The sequence below is a fragment of the Tachysurus fulvidraco genome, chromosome 8 (genome assembly GCF_022655615.1).
Source record: "Tachysurus fulvidraco isolate hzauxx_2018 chromosome 8, HZAU_PFXX_2.0, whole genome shotgun sequence".
Taxonomy (NCBI): domain Eukaryota; kingdom Metazoa; phylum Chordata; class Actinopteri; order Siluriformes; family Bagridae; genus Tachysurus; species Tachysurus fulvidraco.
In genome coordinates this window covers 20,599,437-20,621,222 of record NC_062525.1, presented here as the reverse complement: position 1 = coordinate 20,621,222, position 21,786 = coordinate 20,599,437, and the positions used below count along the sequence as shown (strand labels likewise).

Sequence of the window (21,786 nt, the reverse complement as noted above, 5' to 3'; positions counted from 1 at the left end):
AAAATAAATGTTGCGAGTCTTTAGTTCTACCTGTATTCCGAGAAATCCCGCCTTCTAAACGACGATTGGCTAAGGCTTCTGTCTGTTTGATCACACTGCGACACAACTGGCTGTTTTTAGAACCGTATCGACGTTCTAACCAATCGTATTAGATGAGGCGGGCTTTGACAGAATACGCGTGCAGAAAACCATATCTCTTGTCTGAATGAAGGAAAAAGCTAGCGAGCAAAACGTATTCTTATATTAGGAGTAAAATCAGATCAGGTAAGTGTCTGCTATATGATGCGTATTTTAATATAAGCCGATTAAGAATAAATATACGTTGATTATATTGTGCTTATGTGAGACGTATTGCTTTTACAGCGTTAGCCGCTAACCGGCTAATAATAAGGTTTGATCAGGTTGAACAAATTCGACTAACGAGATGATTTCAAAACCAGTCCAGTTCTTTTTGTGGTAGAGAAAGGTATAGTCACGTTAATAAAGTATATATGGACAATTAGTGCATTAACCCTCACTGTGATGGGGTCCTGTTGCTTTGTCTCCATTTAAAGAGGGTGATGCAGCAGCGCTTTAGTGCTTTACTCTGTCCATCTCTGAAGTCAGGATCTAAAGCCTCAATGTTCACGATGTTACATCTGTCACACTCATCATCTTGTAGATATCTGACTTTGAGAGTCGAGTCTATGATTCCATGTGAGAAAGTCAGAGATCTTTTTTTCTTCTTCCAGGATTTCTTTATGCGCAAACTGAAGATGGTGAACCTGAAGCAAGCCATCCTGCAGGCATGGAAGGAGCGCTGGAGCGACTACCAATGGGCAGTCAACATCAAGAAGAACTGCCCCAAAGGAGCTACGTGGGATTATCCCAATCTTGCAGGTCTCTGAGGTCACCAGGCTAGACATAGCATCCCTCAGAATCTGTGCTGAATTTAGTTATGTTTCTTGCACCAGCTACCAAAAGAGGAAAGCCATGACATGTGGGCGGGGCTAAAAAAAAACAAACAAACACACACACACTAGTGTTCATCACATTTTAAACAGTGATGAAGTGTTTCAGTATGTTAACACGAAAATAACAATAATAGAAATACTAGTGAACACTGTAGGCTTCCAGCATGTTAAGTGGTTGGACCCCTAAAACTCACCACAAGAAGCGATTTTTGGGGTCCAAGCACCTTTCACATTTATTAACAACTGGTTAGTTCTTGCTACTTTGTAGTGATATCTTTACCAACGCTGAGGTTTTCCTTTAGCTAACATGTGATGCTGTTATTCGTATCTCTATCTTTGTCATATGTAAGGTCAAAAACATTGACAAACATATATTTGCTCCTGATCACTCTCTCTTAACCTTTGATCAAATGTAGGCTGAAATAATATCTATGTAAGTAAGCACTTTCTTTGTTCTGTGGTACCGATTGTCCTGGAGTTAAATGAGTGACTATCCCAGAGCTAGTTATGGTGATCCTCACATGGCTTTGTAGCTTGCTTAGCGTCTTGTATAGAGTAGAATGATGTCTGAATTGATGTTATTTATTTTCACTGATCTAGAAGCTTTGTTGGAGCAGGCGATGATTGGACCGTCTCCGAACCCACTGATTCTCTCCTATTTGAAGTACGCCATCAGTTCTCAGGTTGGTAAAGGTCTGCAGTTTGTAGAAATGTGGTTTAATAACCGTAGAAGGTTGGAGGTGTGCATCAGGACAGGGACTGGTGTCAATCAGAGCACAGTAAAAAAAAAAAGATTTTTTATACAGGTGTGAGTGAGCCTTCGGAGCTGTGGACAATAAAATGTGCAGTTTACTTTTATTACAAGATAAATAACCAAATTTTTATATTGAGGGTTTAAAACGGTTAAAGGAAACGTTACATGTGTCATTAGAAAGTGGTGTTCGGCTTCCAACATGCAGCAATATAACTGCATGTTTGGGCTATTTTGTCTTTTTTTTTTTTTTTGAAGGTTTTTCTTCCAAATTCTATGTCCATCCCAGCAGGTGGCGCTCTTTATCTATTTTTTTTAGGTTTTCAAATTATAATGAAATCAGAAACTATGCTTATATATAAAAGCATTTATTTACAGTTGGAAAAATACTGTTTTTTTAAACCATGTAATAAAATTAAAATGTGCCTTTTATTTTTATGTTTTTTTGCTAAAATGTCATCCTTTTGCCATCTTGTACAGATCTGTAGTTAATGGGATCATGAAATCATGTTTGTGTGACTAATTATTTAATAACTTGGCAAGCAGAACAACAGAAATATTTAAAATCTTAAAAACATTGTAGGTCTGTTTATTTATTTGAATATTTTGTAATATATTCTGACATGGAAGTGGTGGAGATTTAGATGAAAGTTTCAGTTTAGATTTATCTTTAAAAAAAAAACAACTCCAATTTTAAATAACGTTTGTTCCTTAAACAGTTGATGTGTTAAACTTTTGATGAATCTTCTACCCACCCCTAGATGGTGTCATACTCCAGCGTGCTCAGTGCTGTCAGTAAGGTCAGTGTTCATTCTCCACATCAGCGTGTGTGTGTTTGACATTTAAAATAAATAACATCAGTTTTTTTTAAAGTATTAATAATACAAAAGAGTGAGAAGGCAAAACAAATGTAGTTTATTTTTTATAGGACAAAAGTTTACATACCTTTAGTTCTTAATATCATGGATCTCCCCTTTTAGCATCGATGATGGCATGCAGTCGTTTGTAATAATTGTGCGTGCGGTCCTTAACTCTCTCAGGTGGTATAGCTGCCCATTCGTCTTGAAAAAAACGCCTCCAGTTTCCGTCGATATTTTTGGTTGTTTTGCACAAACTGAAGGTTTGTGATCTCCCCAAAATGTCTCGGTGATCCTCCAGAACCTTCACCTTTTTCTGCCGTAGCCATTGGAAGGTCGATCTCGCCTTGTGCTTTGGATAATTGTCATGTTGGAACATCTAAGAGTGTCCCATGCGCAGCTTTCGTGCTGCAGGATACAAATTGCCTGCCAGTATTTCCTGATGACATGCTGCATTCATCTTGCCATCTTGCCATCAATTTTTCTAACTTCACTGTGCCACTGGAGCTCACAGCGCCAAAACATAAGAGATCCACCACCATGCTTTACAGTGGAGTTGTTGTACTTTTCACCGTAGACTAGAGGTCTTCTCGGGTCTAAAGAAATGTACCCGACCCAAATCACTTTTTACCCGAACCTGACGTGCATATATATATTTTATATATATATATATATATATATATATTTAATGTTTTTAAAGTAAGACCCGACCCGAAACAAACCCGGAAAAATTAGACCCGAGTCCGACTCGACGGCAATTAATTTTTGAACCCGGCTGGACCCGAATGTTACTTTAGTGTAACCGCTACAGCGTGGATTCAAAATTGATTGACAGGTTTGTTTCAACGAAAATGAGCTTACCGCCAGTCACACGTCGCAAGCGGTCTTGACAAACAGAGGAGAGGTTGTTAAAGGACTCGAGTCGATGCACACACACGAGATACAGTAGTTCGGGTCTTCTCGGGTCCGTTCGGTAAAAACACATTCATTTTACATTACCCGAGACCCGATGCCGCTATTATTACACCCGACCCGTGTCCGAGGTACACGTGAAACTTTTCACGTGGTTCACGACCTCAGGGTTTTCGGATCTAAGTGGACCCGTGAAGACCTCTACCGTAAACCTTGTTGACTCCTCTCTGAACTCCAGTGTTTATGGTAGTGACTATTCAGTTTTGTCTCATAACTCTAAATGACTAAATGAAAAGCTGTGAGACTTGTCTAGGTGCTGTGTGGTGTACTAAAGACGCGTCTGTTTGTGGCACGGACGCAGTAACGGCTTTCTCCTGGCAACTGGACCACGCAGGTCATTTATGTTCAAGTGCATCCTTATTGTGCTCCTAGAAACAACAATTCTCTTTATCAGAGTCTGAACAGTTTTTATATCCATTTCCTATAACTACATATTACGCACGTCCATTGGCAGTTCTTTTGTCTTCCCCATGGTGCAGTATCCAGCCAAATCAGTGCATCACCTCATGAGCTGAGAAACTCACTGACTATTTATGCACAGACACTAACATTACAATTACAATGAGTCACAGGTGTGGAAACTTCCCTTTAATAGCCATGTCAACCTTTGTGTTTCTAATGTGGCCAAACGTTTGAGATGTAAACTTTCGATCAGGTTTGTTTAGTTGATGTCAGTTCTCATTAGGTTTTAAAAAGGAGTCAAACGACGACGTGATAATTAATGACTTCACCTGACCACTATATTTAAATAAGAAAAAAATATTTTGGCATTATCAGATATATATTATTTTCCAAACAAATGGCAATGTTTAACAATTTCTTTCAGGGTATGCAAACTTTTGAGCCTTTTGATTTGTGTTTGTGTTTGTGTTTGTCCTCGGTTCAAAACCGTTTGTGTTTTCATGTCATCCTCAGTTCGACGATTTCTCCCGAGAACTCTGCGTAAAGTCGCTCCTGGAGATCATAGACATGTTTTCCAACCGTCTCAGGTACAAACGTGGACGCCATTAAAAAAAGAACAAGTGTTGTAGAAGTATCTCCTTGAAGAAAATGAGCTGTTACTATAGTAACTCCGTAAACGAATCAGAATGGAGAATTCACGCCGACGTTTTGTCTTTTATTTCTGGTATCGTTACGGATCGTACGCGAGTCCTTATAACCCAATCTCTCTGCTAGCTGCCAGGGTAAAGCGGAAGAGTGTATTGCCCTGTGCCGGGCGCTCCTGGGGGCAGTCGTCTGGCTTCTTCAGGGCTGCGCCTGGTACTGCGAGAAGCTTAAAGAGCCTAGCGCTGTCCCGACGAGCGACGCCAGCCTCCGGGCTTGCCAGGAGCGCCTAGAGAACCTTCTGCAGCAGGCCAAGAATCGAGCCCTGATGCACATCGCCCGATTAGAGGAACAAGGTGTGTGTTAAGCTTCGGTTGGAAAAGAAAATGAATAGCAGCAGTTTAGCGTAGGCTGCAGTGTCTTGAATAAGTCTCTGGTTTTGTGCAGCTTCCTGGGGCATCATGGAGCAAGCGTTAATAAAACTCTCAGAGAATCTGGGCAGCGTGTCCAATCAGACACTGAAGAACAAGCTGGAGGAGTGTGTGATGCTGGTGAAGAGGTGAGAGCTCAAGCCTTGTGTGTGTGTGTGTGTGTGTGTGTGTTTAACGAAAATGGCTGCGTATTGAAACGGCGCCTTCCATCGCTTCAGTATACCTCAGATGCTGAGTGTTCAGTGTGAGCCGCCCGTCCAGACATCCTTCCCATCGGTCCATGCGTTTATCATGCTGGAGGGGACGATGAACCTCACAGGAGAGATGCAGCTGCTTGTGGAGCAGCTCATGATGATCAAGCGGATACAGGTAAGGTCCAGACACCAAGACCTGTGTGTAACAGGAGCCGTCGCAGGCCTCGGAGCTTCATCTCTGGCCGGATTTTGTTTCAGCGCATCCCGGCGCAGCTGTTTGTCCTCGAGATCTGGAAAGCCTGCTTCACCGGGCTCATCGAGTCTCCCGAAGGCACAGAGGAGCTCAAATGGACCGCGTTCACGTTTCTCAAGGTCTGCACTTTCATCTATATCTGTTACTTTACAGCCTTAACACTGAACCAACATACCTAGTACTGGTTGTGATGGTATATTATATGGTTGATGTTCACAGATTCCTCAGGTCCTGCTGAGGTTAAAGAAGTACCCTCAGGGGGAGAAGGTATGAAGAACACCAGCGGTTTGACTCTCCAGGCTGCTGTTTACACCTTTCGTAAGCTCTTGGGATGATTTCTGGTGGAGATGCAGCAACTCTTTGTGTTTGTGTGTTGTGTTTCAGGACTTCACGGATGAAGTGAACGTTGCGTTCGAGTATCTGCTGAAGCTTACGCCGCTGCTGGACAAAGCTGACCAGAGATGCAAGTAAGGGAAAGTTCACATTGTGGGAAATTGTTCAACGATCACATTCTGATGGACATCCGGTACTGTAACGACTCGATACTAACGCACAAATCTGGGTTAATAGATTATCACAGATAACCGAAAGAGGTCTTTTGAATCAGTAGTAATAACACTTATATTTATTGTTATTGTGGTGTCGTGATGTATGTGGTATAACCTGTTGTAAGGACGCGTGTGTGTGTGTGTGTGTGTGTGTGTGTGTGTGTGTGTGTGTGTGTAGCTGTGACTGCCTGAGTCTGCTGCTCCAGGAGTGCCATAAACTTGGCTTGCTGTCTGAACCCAACATGACCAACCTCACCGCTAAACGGTACAATACATCATCAGCTCGTAGCTAATTTCTCTCTCTCTCTCTCTCTCTATCTGAGTGTCTCTGAATATGTGTCTCTCTCCCTCTGTGTCTTTCTCTCACACTCAGAGACACAAAGGTGGAGAGAGAGACACACACTTAGAGACACTTAGATAGAGAGAGAGAGAGACAGAGGAAGACAGAGAGGGAGAGAGACACACTCAGACACAGAGACTGTGTCTCCCCCCCTCTCTGAGTGTCTCTGAGTATCTCTCTCTCTCTCTCTCTCTCTCTCTCTCTCTCTCTCTCTCTCTCTCTCTCTCTGTCTCTGTGTCTCTGAGTGTGTCTCTCTCCCACTGTCTTCCTTTGTGTGTGCGTCTCTCTCTCTCTCTCTCTCTTTCTCTCTCTCTCTCTCTCTCTCTCTCTCTCTCTCTCTCTCTTCATCTGAGTGTCTCTGAGTATGTCTCCCTTTGTCTCTGTCTCTCTCTCTCTGTCTGAGTGTGTCTCTCTCCCTCTGTCTTCCTTTGTGTGTGTCTCTCTCTCCCCCTCTGTCTTCCTTTGTGTGTGTCTCTCTCCCCCTCTGTCTTCCTTTGTGTGTGTGTGTGTGTGTCCCCCAATCTGTCTTCTTCTGTGTGTGTCTCCATGTGTGTCTCTGTGTGTGTGTCTCTCTCTCTCCTTCCCTCCCTCTGTCTTCTTTTGTGTGTGTCTGCCCCCCCATTCTCTGTGTATGTGTGTGTCTTTGTGTGTCTCTGTCTCTCTCTGATTCTCTCTGTCTCTCTCTGTCTCTCTATCTCTCTCTCGTCCCTCTCCTCACTGTCTAATTGAATGCTGTTGTATTGTAGGTCTGATGACAGGGAATATGCACCTAAGCTGAAGACGGCAGAGAACGCAAACATCCAGCCGAACCCAGGCCTGATACTACGTGCTGAGCCGACAGTCACCAACATACTGAAGGTCTTTTTGTTTACCTTTACAGCAGTTAGTGTATGTTCTGGTCCAGAGCGTCACACACAGCAGCGCTCAATGTGTCTGGCATATCGGATTTGCATAAAAATATCTTATGTCATAAATTTCGATTTTTACAGATGTATGTGTTCAGATATTTAAATGATTTTTGAATTTAAATTTAAATATTTATATCACAGTAAATAACATTTTTTATATTAAATATGTCTAAAAATGTAAATATTTATATCACACAGAAAATAACATTTTTATATTAAATATGTGTAAAAAATCTAAATAATTAAATGATATTTAAATTATTTTTTTTACACATTTACAGTAAAATGAATGAAGTAGAAGTGAAATATTATTTGTATACTTTTACGACAGATTATAGCTCTGGAGACTGATCTAGAAGTCATTCAGAACTAAATAATAAGAATTTAGAAGCAAAGCCAGATTTCAGTATCGAAGCTATTAGTTAGATTGAAGTCAGTCTTTTTACGACACTTTACCTCATGTCCATCCTTCTGTTAGTGAGCTTTGTGTGTGTCTGTGTGTCTAGACCGTAGATGCTGATCATTCCAAGTCCCCTGAGGGGTTGCTGGGAGTTCTTGGTCACATGCTCTCAGGGAAGAGTTTGGATTTGCTGCTGGCTGCAGCCGCCGCCACCGGGAAACTCAAATCCTTTGCTCGCAAGTTCATCAAGTAAGATCAGTACTTTATTAAAGGAATTCCTTGTAAACACTGTCGCTTTAAAAGAAACCAGCTTACTCAAAACACAGAACTCAGTAGTTGAAATAGATTGGTTAAAAAAATCAGCCATGGAAATGATTTAATAGAAATAAATTTGTTAGGATTAAGTGCGAAACAAGCGATTTCTCAGAAAAACATCAACAAGGTTTATATAGGTATATATTTGTGTGCCCGACAGGTTAAACGAGTTTCCGAAACACATCAGTGGAGAAGGATGTGAGTGTCCGGAAATTCCTTCTCTTGTTTTTTTTCCAGCTGTTTAAGTGAATTTTATCAGTCACTTTCTGCATGTGACTCTGTGTTCAGCTAAATCTGCTTCAGTGCGAGCTTTGCTGTTCGACATCTCCTTCCTCATGCTGTGTCATGTGGTACAGACATATGGCTCTGAGGTCAGTACACACACACACACACACACACACACACCCACACCCAAGTATTAGTCTGCTGAATTCTCATGTGGTTATGGATGAAATTTTCCTCTGCTGAAAATGAGTCACCTAAAAGTAAATGATCTTGGAAAGTTGTTTTGAGAGTTGTTTTTACACTTGACTACCACATCGAATTAAGATGATAAAAAAAAAAGCATAATTCAGTACTGAAAATAAATCGTTCAGAATTCTGTACCAAAACGAAATGGGTTAGAATTCAGTACTGAATATGAATCACACTCAATTCAGTACTGAAAACGAATCATTCACGATTCAGTACTGAAAACGAATCATTCACGATTCAGTACTGAAATTGGTTTTTGGGCAAAAATGAATCGTTTCGAATTCAGTACAAATAATGAATTGTTTCAAATTCGGTTAAGCAATGAAATTAGTATTCAGTATTGAAATAAACTGTTCAGAATTCAGTACAGCCAAGATAGGGTTTAGATTTCAGTGTTGAAAAAGAAATTGTACAGACTTGTAAGTAGTCAGTGCCGAAAGTGAATTGATGAAGACTTTGCTTAATGAAGTACTGAACATGAAGTATTTAGAAATCAGTACTGAAAAGAAATTGCTTAGAATTACTCCAGAATCCTGATCGGGTTAGACGTCAATACTGAAAAGGGATGGTTAAGAATTCAGTACCGGAGACTGTTTAGGGTTAACAGATCAATCATTAAAATAAATGTGTTATGGTTTTGATATGGTTAAAAGAAAAAAAAAACAGGAACTGACTTGTTTGTGGACGTTCCACAAAGATAACTGTAATTATAAACTGATTAAGTATGAAATTGCATTCTTTACTTAATAACAGTAGAAAGTGTAAAGCTGGCTCTGTTCCATCACACATTGTTTTTATTCCCTGCGTATTTTAACATTCTGTACGTGTCACGTAAACCCACGCTAGACGTTTATGTGCCCAAATGTTCTCGCTAGCTCTCTGCGTCAGTTTCCTAATACGGGAGGTTACGAAGTGTCGCGTCACAGGAGTAAAATTCTCCAGAAATATTTGACAGATGATGAAATATAATGAAAGAAGCTCAGAGAATGTGAGGAAGTACCAAGTCCTTTTCTGTGAAAACGCAACTTTTCTGTGTCTACTCATTGATCAAGAAGAGGAAGGAAGAGATTCTTCCGTTGATCGGCTGCCCGGACTTGTAGGCAAATCTGATGTGTGCTGTAGTGAAGTGACGTTTTCCTCGACACCACGTTTTCAGAACGGCCAGATTTCGACGTCTGAATACCGACAAGATTAAGGATTGCGATAATGTGCTGGAAATGAATCATAAAGTATATTTTATTAAATAAATAAATCCCCCCCCCAAGAAGCCCCGCCCACTCGTGCCTCGTCTCCGATGGGTAATTTTTACTCGTTGGAAATAAAATCTTTAAGTGTGTGTTTACTGATGTTTACTAAATCCGTTAACATCTTAGTTATTTATGGTTATCAGAGTTGTGCTGAAAATGTTCAAAAATGGAAAATCAGAGAGAAATTATTTTGACTTGCCAAATTTTTGAACATTTGTCAAATTACATTTACATCATTTAGCAGACGCCATTATATCCAGAGCGACTTACATTTTTATCTCATTTTTATACAACTGAGCAATTGAGGGTTAAGAGCCTTGCTCAGGGGCCCAGCAGTGGCAGCTTAGTGGACGTAGGAATCGAACTCACAACCTTCCGATTGGTAGTCCAACACCTTAACCACTAGGCTACCACACCCATAGTCACACACACATGTCATATCTTCTAAAGACTATAATATGATTTAATATACCAAAATATAATGTGACTTAATATACCAAATAATTATTAATGACAGTGATGATTAGAAACACTGCTTGTTCAACCCAAACCACCAGGTTTGCTTTTAAATCCCTCGTTCTCCTGTAGGTCATCTTGTCTGAGCCGAGTCAATCGGGTGAGACGCCGTTTTTCGAGACATGGTTGCAGATGTGCATGCCCGAGGAAGGGAAGATCCTGAACCCGGATCACCCCTGCTTCAGACCTGAACCGGGTAAAGTGGAGAGTCTGGTGGCTTTACTCAACACGTCCTCAGAGATGAAGCTGGTGTAAGTACACGCAATTGAGGTGGAAATAAATTTTTACAAAAATAAATAAATGAAGGAAATCACAAGAGAAATGTAGAGCTACAACAGCAGCTTTAACTACGAATCACAAGCTTGATTTTGTTTCTATAGTAACAGCTCATTGAAATAAACCGATTAAAAAAAAAAGTCATTTTCGTTAGAGATTCGTTTTTTTTTTTTAGCTCGGTGTGATGATTAAACGTACAGTTCATGCGCTCAGATCGGACGTAACCTCGGTCGTAGGGATGAAACCCGAAGATGACGTTACAGATAACGCTCGATGTGAGCGTCTGTGGTTTTTGTTTTCGCCACTTTTCAACACGCATTACACATTAAACCTGCGTTTGTTTGTAAATAACCGAAAATCTTCCTTTCTCTGAAGTTGACGCGAAGGTCGGAGTAAAATGACTGGTGATGTTGGCTAGCGGTAATAGTGTGCACGTTGTTTATAAATCTAAAGGTTCTACACTGTTTTTTTTTGTTTTGTTTTGTCTGTTTCACTGTTGCGTCACCGTCTGACTGTAACTCTTTTGGTCTTCTTTGAAATCACAGACCGTAGTTAAGGTTATGTGAATCAGCAGTATTGCACGGTTGCAGCTTGCAGGAGGTTTGCTAAGCGGAGGTGTTACTGGAGGACGACGTTTGTCTGACAGCATCGTGTCTGAGGCTTTGGACACAAAGATTCTCGAACCTCATCACAAAACATTTATTTATTTATAGACTAGAATTTGGCTTCTTTAATCAATATAAAAAAATTGTAACCTTTACTTGTTTACATGTTTAATGCATGTGTAATAAAGGACTGGGATTGTGTGTTAGCTGTTATTACAAAATATATCTGAGCTATATCTTATCTACATCTGCACTAAAACACCATACACCCTTAATCTAGATAAGGAAACTCCCGGCTCTCAGAATAGCGCTAATGTCAAACCGATGAGTCGTTTGGTGTCTGCGGTGGAACCTGATCATCGCTAGTGTTGCAACGATGGACAGATCCCAAACAAGAGTTAAAAGTTCAAAGAAGATTTCATAAGTTTTATTGCATTATTTTATTATTATTTGCAACTTTTCCATTGTTTGTCTCTTGCTGGTGGCAGTTTTTGTTACTTCCGCCTCGTTTATTTTTTGGTATGTGTCATTAAGTCATCTGAGTTGTCTTGTTCTCTGTCAGTCAGATGAAGTGGCATGAGATCTGCCTGAGCACGCCGGCAGCCATCTTGGAGGTCCTGAATGCGTGGGAGAACGGCGTGCTGTCTGTGGAGGCTGTACAGGTCGAATCCCAACCCAGTCTCTCTCTTAGTCATGCCATGATGATTAAACTAGATCTGTTTTGATTTATAATTATTGCTTTTAGATAATGTTCTTCGCGATACTGTATGTACTCACAGTGCTGTTTACTTTTTTGCCATTGTATCTGTTGTTATGAAACGCACACTTTCTCTATCTCTCTAAACAGAAGATCACTGATAACATTAAAGGTAAGGTGTGTAGTATGGCCATATGCGCCGTGGCCTGGCTGGTGGCTCACGTTCGGATGCTGGGATTGGACGAGAGGGAAAAACCGCAGACTATGATTCGTCAGCTCATGACGCCTCTGTATGGAGAGAACACACTACAGTTTTACAATGAACGGTGTGTCTCACACTCTCTATCTCTCTCTTACACACAAACACAAACACAAATAAAGCGGTTAAGGCTCTGGGTTGTTGATAGGAGTATCAGGGTTCAAGCCCTCGCACTACCACTATTGGGGGTTTGATTAAGGCCCTTAACCCTATCTGCTCCAGTGTTGAGGTCTTCTCGGGTCTAAAGAAATGTACCCGACCCCAAGTGACCCGAATCACTTTTTAACCGAACCCGACGTGCGTTTTTTTTTTTTTTTTTAAGAAAGAACCGACCCGAGACAAACGCGAAAACATTAGACCCGAGTCCGACCCGACGGCATTTTTTTAAACCCGACTGGACCCGAATGTTGTGTAACTCTACACTAAAGTAACCGCTACAGAGTGAATTCAAATTGATTGACAGGTCTGTTTCAACGAAAATGAGCTTACCGCCAGCCACACGTCACCAGCCACATGTCGCAAGCGGTCTTGGCAAACAGAGGAGAGGTTGGAAAAGGACTCGAGTCGATGCACACACGCGAGATACAGTAGTTCGGGTCTTCTCGGGTCCGTTCGGTAAAAACACATTAATTTTAAATTACCCGAGACCCGATGCCGCTATTATTACACCCGACCCGTCTCCGAGGTACACGTGAAACTTTTAGACCCGAACCCGCTCGGGTCGGAAATCGGGTTTTCGGATCTAAGTGGACCCGTGAAGACCTCTACTCCAGGGATGCTGTATCATGGCTGACCCTGCGCTCTGAACCCAACCTCCAGAGTTGGGATATGCGAAAAAAGTATTTCATTGTCCTATAGAAAAAAATAAAGTCGTCTTAGTTTTCTATAAAGATTTTTTGAAAACAGGAAAATCCGAATTATTTATACCCTGAAAAATTAGAGAAAAGCCACGCCTTCTTCCTGGGTCCGATGGAACAATGGCTGTGTTTTTTGTGATTACATGAACAAATTTGAAATTCAGAATCGGTAATAACTGGAAATAATCTATCAGTGTTTACATGCACTTTGGGTAATGATTATGTATGGTATGTTTTTTTATAATCAGATTTCAGTATTTAAACCTATGAGCTGTTATATTTAAAATATATAGTTACTAAAGATAGCAGATTAATGGTGTTAAGTAATCAGATACGTATACGTTCACTGTGTGTGTTCATTGTGATTGATGAAATAATTATTGATAAAGACTTCCTGTGTCTACTCAACTTCTTGCCATGAGGTAAAAGGTGGTGTGTGCATTCAGCTGTTGACATGAATTTGTGTGTGTGTGTGTGTGTGTGTCTGTCTGTCTGTCCCTCTCTGTCTGTGTTTCTTTATTTGTTCATTTGCAGTGTGGTGATAATGAGCTCTATCCTGGAGCATATGTGTGCTGACGTGTTCCAGCAGACAGGCCAGTGTGTGCGCTCGGTAGTGGAGCCTCAGGAGCCTCTGCCATACCGTGCCCTCCTCCCCCTGCGGCAGCCCATCTGCCAGGCTCTGAGTTCCAACTTCCGCATGGCACTCAATAAGGGCTGGGTGGACTCCTGCACCCTACACCTGCTGGACAACCTGTTGCACATAGGTGGAGTCTTCTGGTTCACAAACAATCTTGTCAAGGTGTGTGTGTGTGTGGGGAGAGATTTTCCAATTCTGCCTCTATTAGGAAATAGAACTACAGCCGAATCTTCTGTAAATGCATCATTCACAGTGCTACACAATTCACGTCCTCTAGGAGCTCCTGAAGGAGACACGTAAGGAGTGGGCCTTCCGCGTCGTTGAGCTCCTCTACAGCATCTTCTGCCTGGACCTCCAGCAAATCACACTCACTCTGATTGGCCACATTGTCCCCAACCTGCTGACTGACCCCGCCCACTGGCACAGCTTAGCAGATCCACCAGGCCGAGCCCTCGCCAAGTAAAACCCGATTTATTGATTTCTCTCCACTTTTCTTATTTTTTTGTCTGATTCTTTCAAGCAAGTCGTCTGGATGGTTATATTTGGGATCATACAAACACAACTTGTCAGAGTAGTGTAGTTAGATTGGACTAACACGTACCTGTTCAGCAGTAACCAGTGTTACACTGATTTACAGCTAAAGAGCAATAAGGCTCTGTAGGTGTTAGCACTGTTCTGGACTTTGCTCCATTTTTTTTTTTTCAGAGTTGCTCAAATATGGGATTTTTGTCTAGATTCATCTTTTTGTATATCTTTTGAAATGAAAAACTTAAGGAAAGCCACAATGTTGGCATTTTAATACTGAAACCTGCTGACTCTCACTATCACTCTTCTTCTTTACTTCCTCAGATACTTTGCCTTTCTTGCCCTCATTCATTAATAGACTTTGTGCTCATTTTCTTTCATAATTCTGAAGTTTCCTGCAAGACCATGACGTTTGGCATTTTTTTTAAAAAGGTAGTATTCCCCGAAGCTTGAACTTTCCAAAAATATTCAGTGGAATTCACAAAAATATTTGGCAGAAACCCTTATCCAGAGTAACGTACATTTATCTCATTTATACAACTGAGGAACTGAGGGTTAACTTAAGTGTCTTGCTCAAGCCTCAAGCAACGGCAGCTTGGCAATCCTGGGATTCAAACTTCCTGTCAGTAGTAAGGTGTCAAGGACATAGGGGTGTGATGTGGAGTCTGAGGTGCACATACTTTTGGTCATATAGAACAACATGGACATCAGCTCCATATCGAAGAGATATTATACATTAAAAAAAAAAGTTTAAAATGTTTTATTTCTTTATTTGTTTGTTTATTTATTTTATTTTAGTTTTTTTTTGTCCTTCCTCATGTTTTGTTAACACCCCTCCTGGCTGGCTTACCGCTTATAAAGATTATTTTAATTTCGCAAGTTTTCTTATTTTTAAAGAGTTCAATACATTTGTATTGCTCCATTTTTAGTGGAATTCACATTTATAGCTAATATTGCTTAAGAAATGGAAATATTCTAGAATGCAGCACTAGAACATGTTCCTATTTTCCACCCATAGTGCAAGTGATCAGAATTTGTTCCTTTTTATTGTTTTTTAGGTTATCCGTGTGGTGCGCTCTCAGTTCCTTCTCATCTCACCATAAAATCCACGCCTTGGTTCGGCAGCGCAAGAGACAGAGAGAGGATATCGAGGTTTACACAAAATCCAAAATTCTTTCGATTGATATATAAAAAAAAAAAAGTGGATCATGTGAAATGTACACTGTAAACATACTACTTCCTTTTTTTTTTTGTTTAACAAACTTGCAACCTGATTAGTCTAGAGATGTTAAAAGTAGTTTTACTTTTAATTGTTTTTCAACATTTGAAGAAAACGTGTGTGAAAGAAGCCTTCACCTATACGGTGTTTTCTGGAATCATTCTGCACACACACACACACACACACACACACACACACACACACACACACACACACACACACAACAGCTTTTTTCCTTAGTTTCTAATCTGATTGGTTCATAGGACTACAGCAGCCTGTTCCCATTGGATGACACACAGCCATCCAAGCTGATGCGCCTGCTTAGCTCTAATGAGGATGAGCCCGCAGTGTTAAGCAGTCCAGGTAAGTCAGAACAAAGCAGAATGAGTTGTTGGTACTTAAGGGTTTAGAAATACTTGACTACAAATAAGCCATTGTTTGTATATATCATTACCAAAAAAAATCATTATTTATTTTTTTAGAACCATATTATTTTTTGGAAAGCACCTCCTGGCTCGTTTACTTTTAGTAAGAAACTAAACCACTTTTAGGAAAACTGAAATAGTTAATATATTTTTATTTCCTCAGTACATTAGTTTTTAGTTCCTAAATATATATATATATATATATATATATATATATATATATATAATATATATATATATATATATATATATATATATATATAATATTTTTGTAATTCCTGCCAGACCAACGACTCAGGCCAAGTTGATAAATTTAAAGATGTCATACTGTTAATTCTATACACACGTGGACAAAATTATTGGTACTCTTCAGTCAATGAAGGAAAAACTCACAATGGTCACAGAAAAAACTTTAATCTGACAAAAGTAATAATAAATAAAAATTCTATGAATGTTAACCAATGAAAGTCAGACATTGCTTTTCAACCATGCTTCAACGGGATTATTAAAAAAATAAACTCATGGAACAGTCCTAGACAAACATGATGGTACCCCTAACTTGCACAAGCTTTTGAGGCTACAATCAGATGATTCCTGTCACTGCCAATGAGATTCTGCACCTCTCAGCAGGTGTTTTGGCCCACTCCTCATGAGCAAACTGCTCCAGTTGTTTCCGGTGTGAAGGGTGTCTTTTCCAGATGGCGTGTTTCAGCTCCTTCCAAAGATACCCAATAGGATTGAGGTCAGGGCTCATAGAAGGCCAATTTAGAATAGTCCAATGTTTTCCTCTTCGCCATTCTTGGGTGTTATTGTCCTGTTGCAAGACCCATGACCTGTGACTGAGACCAAGCTTTCTAATCCCTTGATAGTCTTCAGATTTCATTGTACCCTGCACACATTCAAGACCCCCTGTGCCAGATGCAGCAAAGCAGCCCCAGAACATAACAGAGCCTCCTCCATGTTTCACAGTAGGGACAGTGTTCTTTTCTTGATATGCTTCATTTTTCCGTCTGTGAACATAGAGCTGATGTGCCTTGGCAAAAAGTTCCATTTTTGTCTCATCTGTCCACAGGACATTCTCCCAGAAGCTTTGTGGCTTGTCAACATGTAGTTTGGCATATTCCAGTCTAGCTTTTTTTCTGATTTGTTTTCAACAATGGTGTCCTCCTTGGTCGTCTCCCATGTAGTCCACTTTGGCTCAAACAATGACGGATAGTGCGATCTGACACTGATGTTCCTTGAGCATGAAGTTCACCTTGGATCTCTTTAGAGTCTTTCTGGGCTCTTTTGTTACCATTCGGATTATCCGTCTCTTTGATTTGTCATCAATTTTCCTCCTGCGGCCACGTCCAGGGAGGTTGGCTACAGTCCCATGGATCTTAAATTTCTAAATAATATGTGCAACTGTAGTCACAGGAACATCTAGCTGCTTTATCATGCTTGTCTATAATTTTCTTTCTAATCTCCTGAGACAACTCTTTCCTTCACTTCCTCTGGTCCATGTTGAGTGTGGTACACACCATGTCACCAGACACCACAGTGTGCAACGACAGTTTACAGATACGAGATTTTGTGTGTTTGTTCAAATACAACTCCAAAATGTACGACTATGACAGTTTACAGACACAACGCTTGTCTTCACAACACCTCTTTTTCACACACGAAAACGGTCTGCGAAACAACTGTCAAAAATACGTTATCACGTTCACAGGCATTACTATCCGAGGGAAGATGAATCGATTCCACGTAGTGCGCATGCGCCCCGCCCTCTTTTAAACCACTGGCGCCGAAATGGCGGATCAGCAGCCAAGCGCTCACTCATCGTCTCAGGTAAGTTGGTTTTTCCTTCCAAATTGTTTAAGGGTTAGTTTATCACTATAGTAAGTAAGATTAGCTCTCATAGTAAGGTTACATTAGGTGCTTAAAGAATACAGCTGTTTAGGAGATCATCACTGCAGTCTGTAGCGTGGTGAGATAGGCCTACATTAAAGACACACCTCACACACCTCACACCTAGCCATTTCCTGCTGCACTGACTGCCCATTTGACTTGGACTTTCTTTCTTGTGCTGACTGTCCACTGATATTGGACTGGTTCCCCATTTTCTGTTGTCCAACACTTAAGGTGTCGGTCAACATCGACACCAGATCCTGGGCTGAGTGCAAGATGTCACCTAATGGAACCTGATAAACAATAAAATATGACTAACACTTAAGCAGTGAACACTTATATTGCATGACCTGTGTATTCCAGTGCATGTACACAGCTGTTAGTAAGTTAACACTTAAAATGTTGCTAATTCTTTTATGTAGGCCTATCTCATCACGCTACAGACTGCAGTGATGACCTCCTACACAGCTGTATTGTTTAAGCACCTAATGTAACCTTACTCTGAGAGCTAATCTTACTTACTATAGTTAACCTATCTCTGTAATATTACTCCTCTCTGTTATTAGTGATAACTAACCCATAAACATGTCCGAATTTGGAAGGAAAAACCAACTTACCTGAGACGATGAGCAGTGTTGTAATGTACTGTAGCAGAGTAAAAATACTTTGTTACTTAAGTAGAAATGTCACGTATCTGTACTTTACTTCGCTATTTAAATTTGGCAACTTTCACTTTTACTCCACTACATTTCCTAGATAAAATGTATACTTTTAACTGTTATATTTCCACTAAGCATCTTCGTTACTACAAAATAAAATCAGAAGAAATGTGTGTGACTGTAATAAGGGAGGTTTGGTGAATCACTGCTCCTAGATTGCATTACGCACGCTGTACGGAGAAGCACAGGTACGCGTAGCGTGCACGCGCAGTCAGAACTGGAGGCGTTTATCTATAACGTTAATCGGAAAGCTGCAAATACAGCAACCAAAAGCAGTGAAATTTCACTATTCTTATTACCAGAGTTGTAGCACAAACAAAATATTAATGCAAACAATCCATACAATACTAAATAAAAATAATATTTATTGATTTGGTCTTTGTGAATATTAGTTTATTAATGACTGCACTGGACACACTGTTTGTAGAGAATGCACACACACATGAACTGATCTGATTCAAGACTGGCATCATTACATCATGCATAAAGTTTTGGTGTCCACTTTTGCCATTTAATAACACCATAACTTTTGGCTTACTATGTAGTCATATAATATATAATATAAAACTCTTCTTGTTTTAAATTCTCACTGAGGGCTAAAACCCCTAAAGATGAAACCCTAGAACCTCCCCTGCTCTTATGCCTACCGAAAATCTTTACTTTTTACTTCTACTTCAAATACTTAAGTACATTAAATATCAGAAAATGACTTTTGATACTTAAGTACAGTAAATATCAGATACTTTAAGACTTTTACTTGAGTAATATTCTAAAAGGTGACTTTCACTTCTACCAAAGTCTTTTTCTAGTACGATACTTTTGCTTTCTACTACTTTATACAACACTGACGATGAGTGAGCGCTTGGCTGCTGATCCACCATTTCGGCGCCAGTGGTTTAAAAGAGGGCGGGGCGCATGCGCACTACGTGGAATCGATTCATCTTCCCTCGGATAGTAATGCCTGTGAACGTGATGACGTATTTTTGACAGTTGTTTCGCAGCAGACCGTTTTCGTGTGTGAAAAAGAGGTGTTGTGAAGACAAGCGTTGTGTCTGTAAACTGTCATAGTCGTACATTTTGGAGTTGTATTTGAACAAACACACAAAATCTCGTATCTGTAAACTGTCGTTGCCGTAAATTTTGGGATCCAACTCCGCAAAATTAAAATTTACACACACATGCTTTGAACTACGTACGATTATTATTGACAGTGTTTTTATTCCATACAGTGACTACCTGGAGCCCTATATATAGGCCCACTGACTGATTACAAGCTTGTAGATGCCTGTGATGCTAATTAGTGGACACACCTTGAATTAACACGCCCCTTTGGTCACATTACTTTCAGTCTTTTCTAGGGGTACCATCATTTTTGTCTAGGCCTGTTCCATGGGCTTATTTTTTTAAATAATTCAATTGAAGCATGGTTGAAAAACAATGTCTGACTTTCATTGGGTAACATCCATAGAATTTTTGTTTATTATTACTTTTGTCAGATTAAAGTTTTTTCTGTGACCATTGTGAGTTTTTCTTTCACTGACCGAAGGGTACCTACGGTAATACCTAGCTGATGAATACACAGCTGACGATGTATCTAATAGTGAGCTGAAAATGTACCGTACCTGATGCTGTAGCTAATATTTAAAGAATAATGAACTGAAGGTCAGTATTGGCCTTTTATTTGCAATGCATATATAATTTTCCTTCCAGACAGATATTTGTAAAACTTTTTGACTTTTGCTCTTTCCGTAGGTGACCGCACGATGAGCAGCTCGCTCTCAGCCTCTCAGCTTCACACAGTCAATATGAGAGAGCCACTCAACCGTGTGCTAGGCAAGTAGTGTGTTTGTATACTGTATCCATTCGTACTTGTCTAATCCGGTTAGCAGTTCTCATCTGTGCAAATGTTTTAGATAAAATAAAGTAATATTGATTCATTAGGATTTATAAGATTGAAGAAAAAATAGAAATTGTGCATATTTTATTTTCATTTTTTTTGTTCCGTAGCAAATCTGTTCTTGCTCATTTCCTCCATCCTGAGTGCAAAGACCGCTGGGCCTCACACACAATTCGTACAGTGTTTCATCGAGGAGTGTGTGGAGTGTTCGGAGCAGGGAAGCCGTGGTAGCATCCTGCAGTTTATGCCCTTCACTATGGTGAGACGTGCGCTCTCACACACACACACACACACACACACACACACACACACACACACCCCGAAGATGGTGTTAATAGATAATATTTTTTAAGTGTATTAGAAATCTGAGAGTCAAAATGTTTCCTTGATTTACTGAGATAATGTAAGATGCTTATGTGTGTGTGTGTGTGTGTGTGTGTGTGTGTGTTTCACAGGTCTCTGAGCTGGTGAAATTGCATGCACTCGCCAAACCCAAAGTTGTCTTGTCCATCACAGACCTGACGCTCCCACTGGGCCGAAGAGTAGCTGCCAAAGCCATTGCTGCTTTGTAGTAAACATGCACAAACACAAAGCTACTGAGTGATAGCACTTGGCTTGTAATGGAACCTGATTTCCAGTAAATTTCTCTCTCAGCGGCTTGTGGCTTCACAGTTACTCCTGATATGATATAACCCTAAACTCACACTTCTGAAGAATGTTGATGTCATTTGTTTAAGCTCATTTTCTTATTAAGCAACAGAAAAAAATGGAAAGATGGGCTCATTAATGTATATATAACGTTTTTTTTATACTCAATAAACCATGATTTCATAACTTTATATACACTTTATTTGATGTATTTATTCTTAAAGTGGAACTCATGTCATGCCTCAATTTTGTAATAAATTATTTTGCAAATTAATCAAAATATTGTAAAATAATTTTTACATCTGACAGTCAAATAAAATGTTAAACAATTCCACATAAAAAAAACAACAAAAAAAACATGGTATTTAAATTTTAATAAAATTTCCTTTTCTTTTTTTATAAAAAATGTTGTTTTTTTAAATAATATATCATATTAAAATAATAGTCTAAATGTTTTTGATGAAAACATGCAATTATCATTTTCAATAAATTTTCATATAAAAGCTATAAACTAGTTAGCAGTGTTCACACAGTGTTTCCACAGAAGTGTGTGTGTGTGTTTGAGTGTAAATGTGTGAAACCAGATATCTCACATGGAACCCACACTAATGCTGATGCTGCCATTATGGGACAAATTTTGCATGCAACGCAGAAAGCCCTCTTCTGCTGCATTTAAGTTTTATGCAACTTATTGACAAGTTCTATGTGCCAGGATTACGCCTGTGTAAGTCATAACTAGGGCAGTTGGGTTACATCTTTACCTTTATTTACTGCCACTTTATTAACTACATGTTCACTGTAGCTGCACTTATTGGTTTATCAGTATCTCCTAAGTGCTTATCGTTACAAGTTTTGGTTTATTTTTTATGAACTTTGGTTAACTTTTGGCATTTTTTGGTCAAATCTTAGTCATCCCTAATAAGTATCAG

General features: G+C 39.9%; 1 protein-coding gene across 1 annotated transcript; it reads left to right on the top strand.

Moving 5' to 3' along the window:
• Positions 1-106: 106 nt before the first annotated feature.
• med24 (mediator complex subunit 24) lies at positions 107-21,048 on the top strand. The gene is made up of 26 exons (XM_027176928.2): positions 107-264; positions 732-879; positions 1,554-1,636; positions 2,466-2,504; positions 4,449-4,522; positions 4,710-4,933; positions 5,025-5,136; positions 5,227-5,377; positions 5,461-5,574; positions 5,675-5,722; positions 5,840-5,922; positions 6,182-6,268; positions 7,090-7,201; positions 7,758-7,900; positions 8,127-8,164; positions 8,255-8,337; positions 10,276-10,454; positions 11,647-11,746; positions 11,932-12,107; positions 13,432-13,696; positions 13,812-13,993; positions 15,118-15,211; positions 15,542-15,641; positions 20,065-20,145; positions 20,320-20,468; positions 20,665-21,048. Exons 2-26 carry the CDS (start codon positions 741-743, stop codon positions 20,779-20,781), a joined length of 2,973 nt encoding a protein of 990 aa, XP_027032729.2. The 5' UTR covers positions 107-264; positions 732-740; the 3' UTR covers positions 20,782-21,048.
• Positions 21,049-21,786: the final 738 nt, after the last annotated feature.

Bases quoted from the DNA above. Each gene is read 5' to 3' on its own strand.
- med24 (XM_027176928.2), top strand. From the start codon at position 741: ATGCGCAAACTGAAGATGGTGAACCTGAAGCAAGCCATCCTGCAGGCA. The intron at 5,723-5,839 runs GTATGAAGAACA...GTTGTGTTTCAG, and splicing joins AGTACCCTCAGGGGGAGAAG to GACTTCACGGATGAAGTGAA. The intron at 11,747-11,931 runs GTCGAATCCCAA...CTCTCTAAACAG, and splicing joins TGTCTGTGGAGGCTGTACAG to AAGATCACTGATAACATTAA.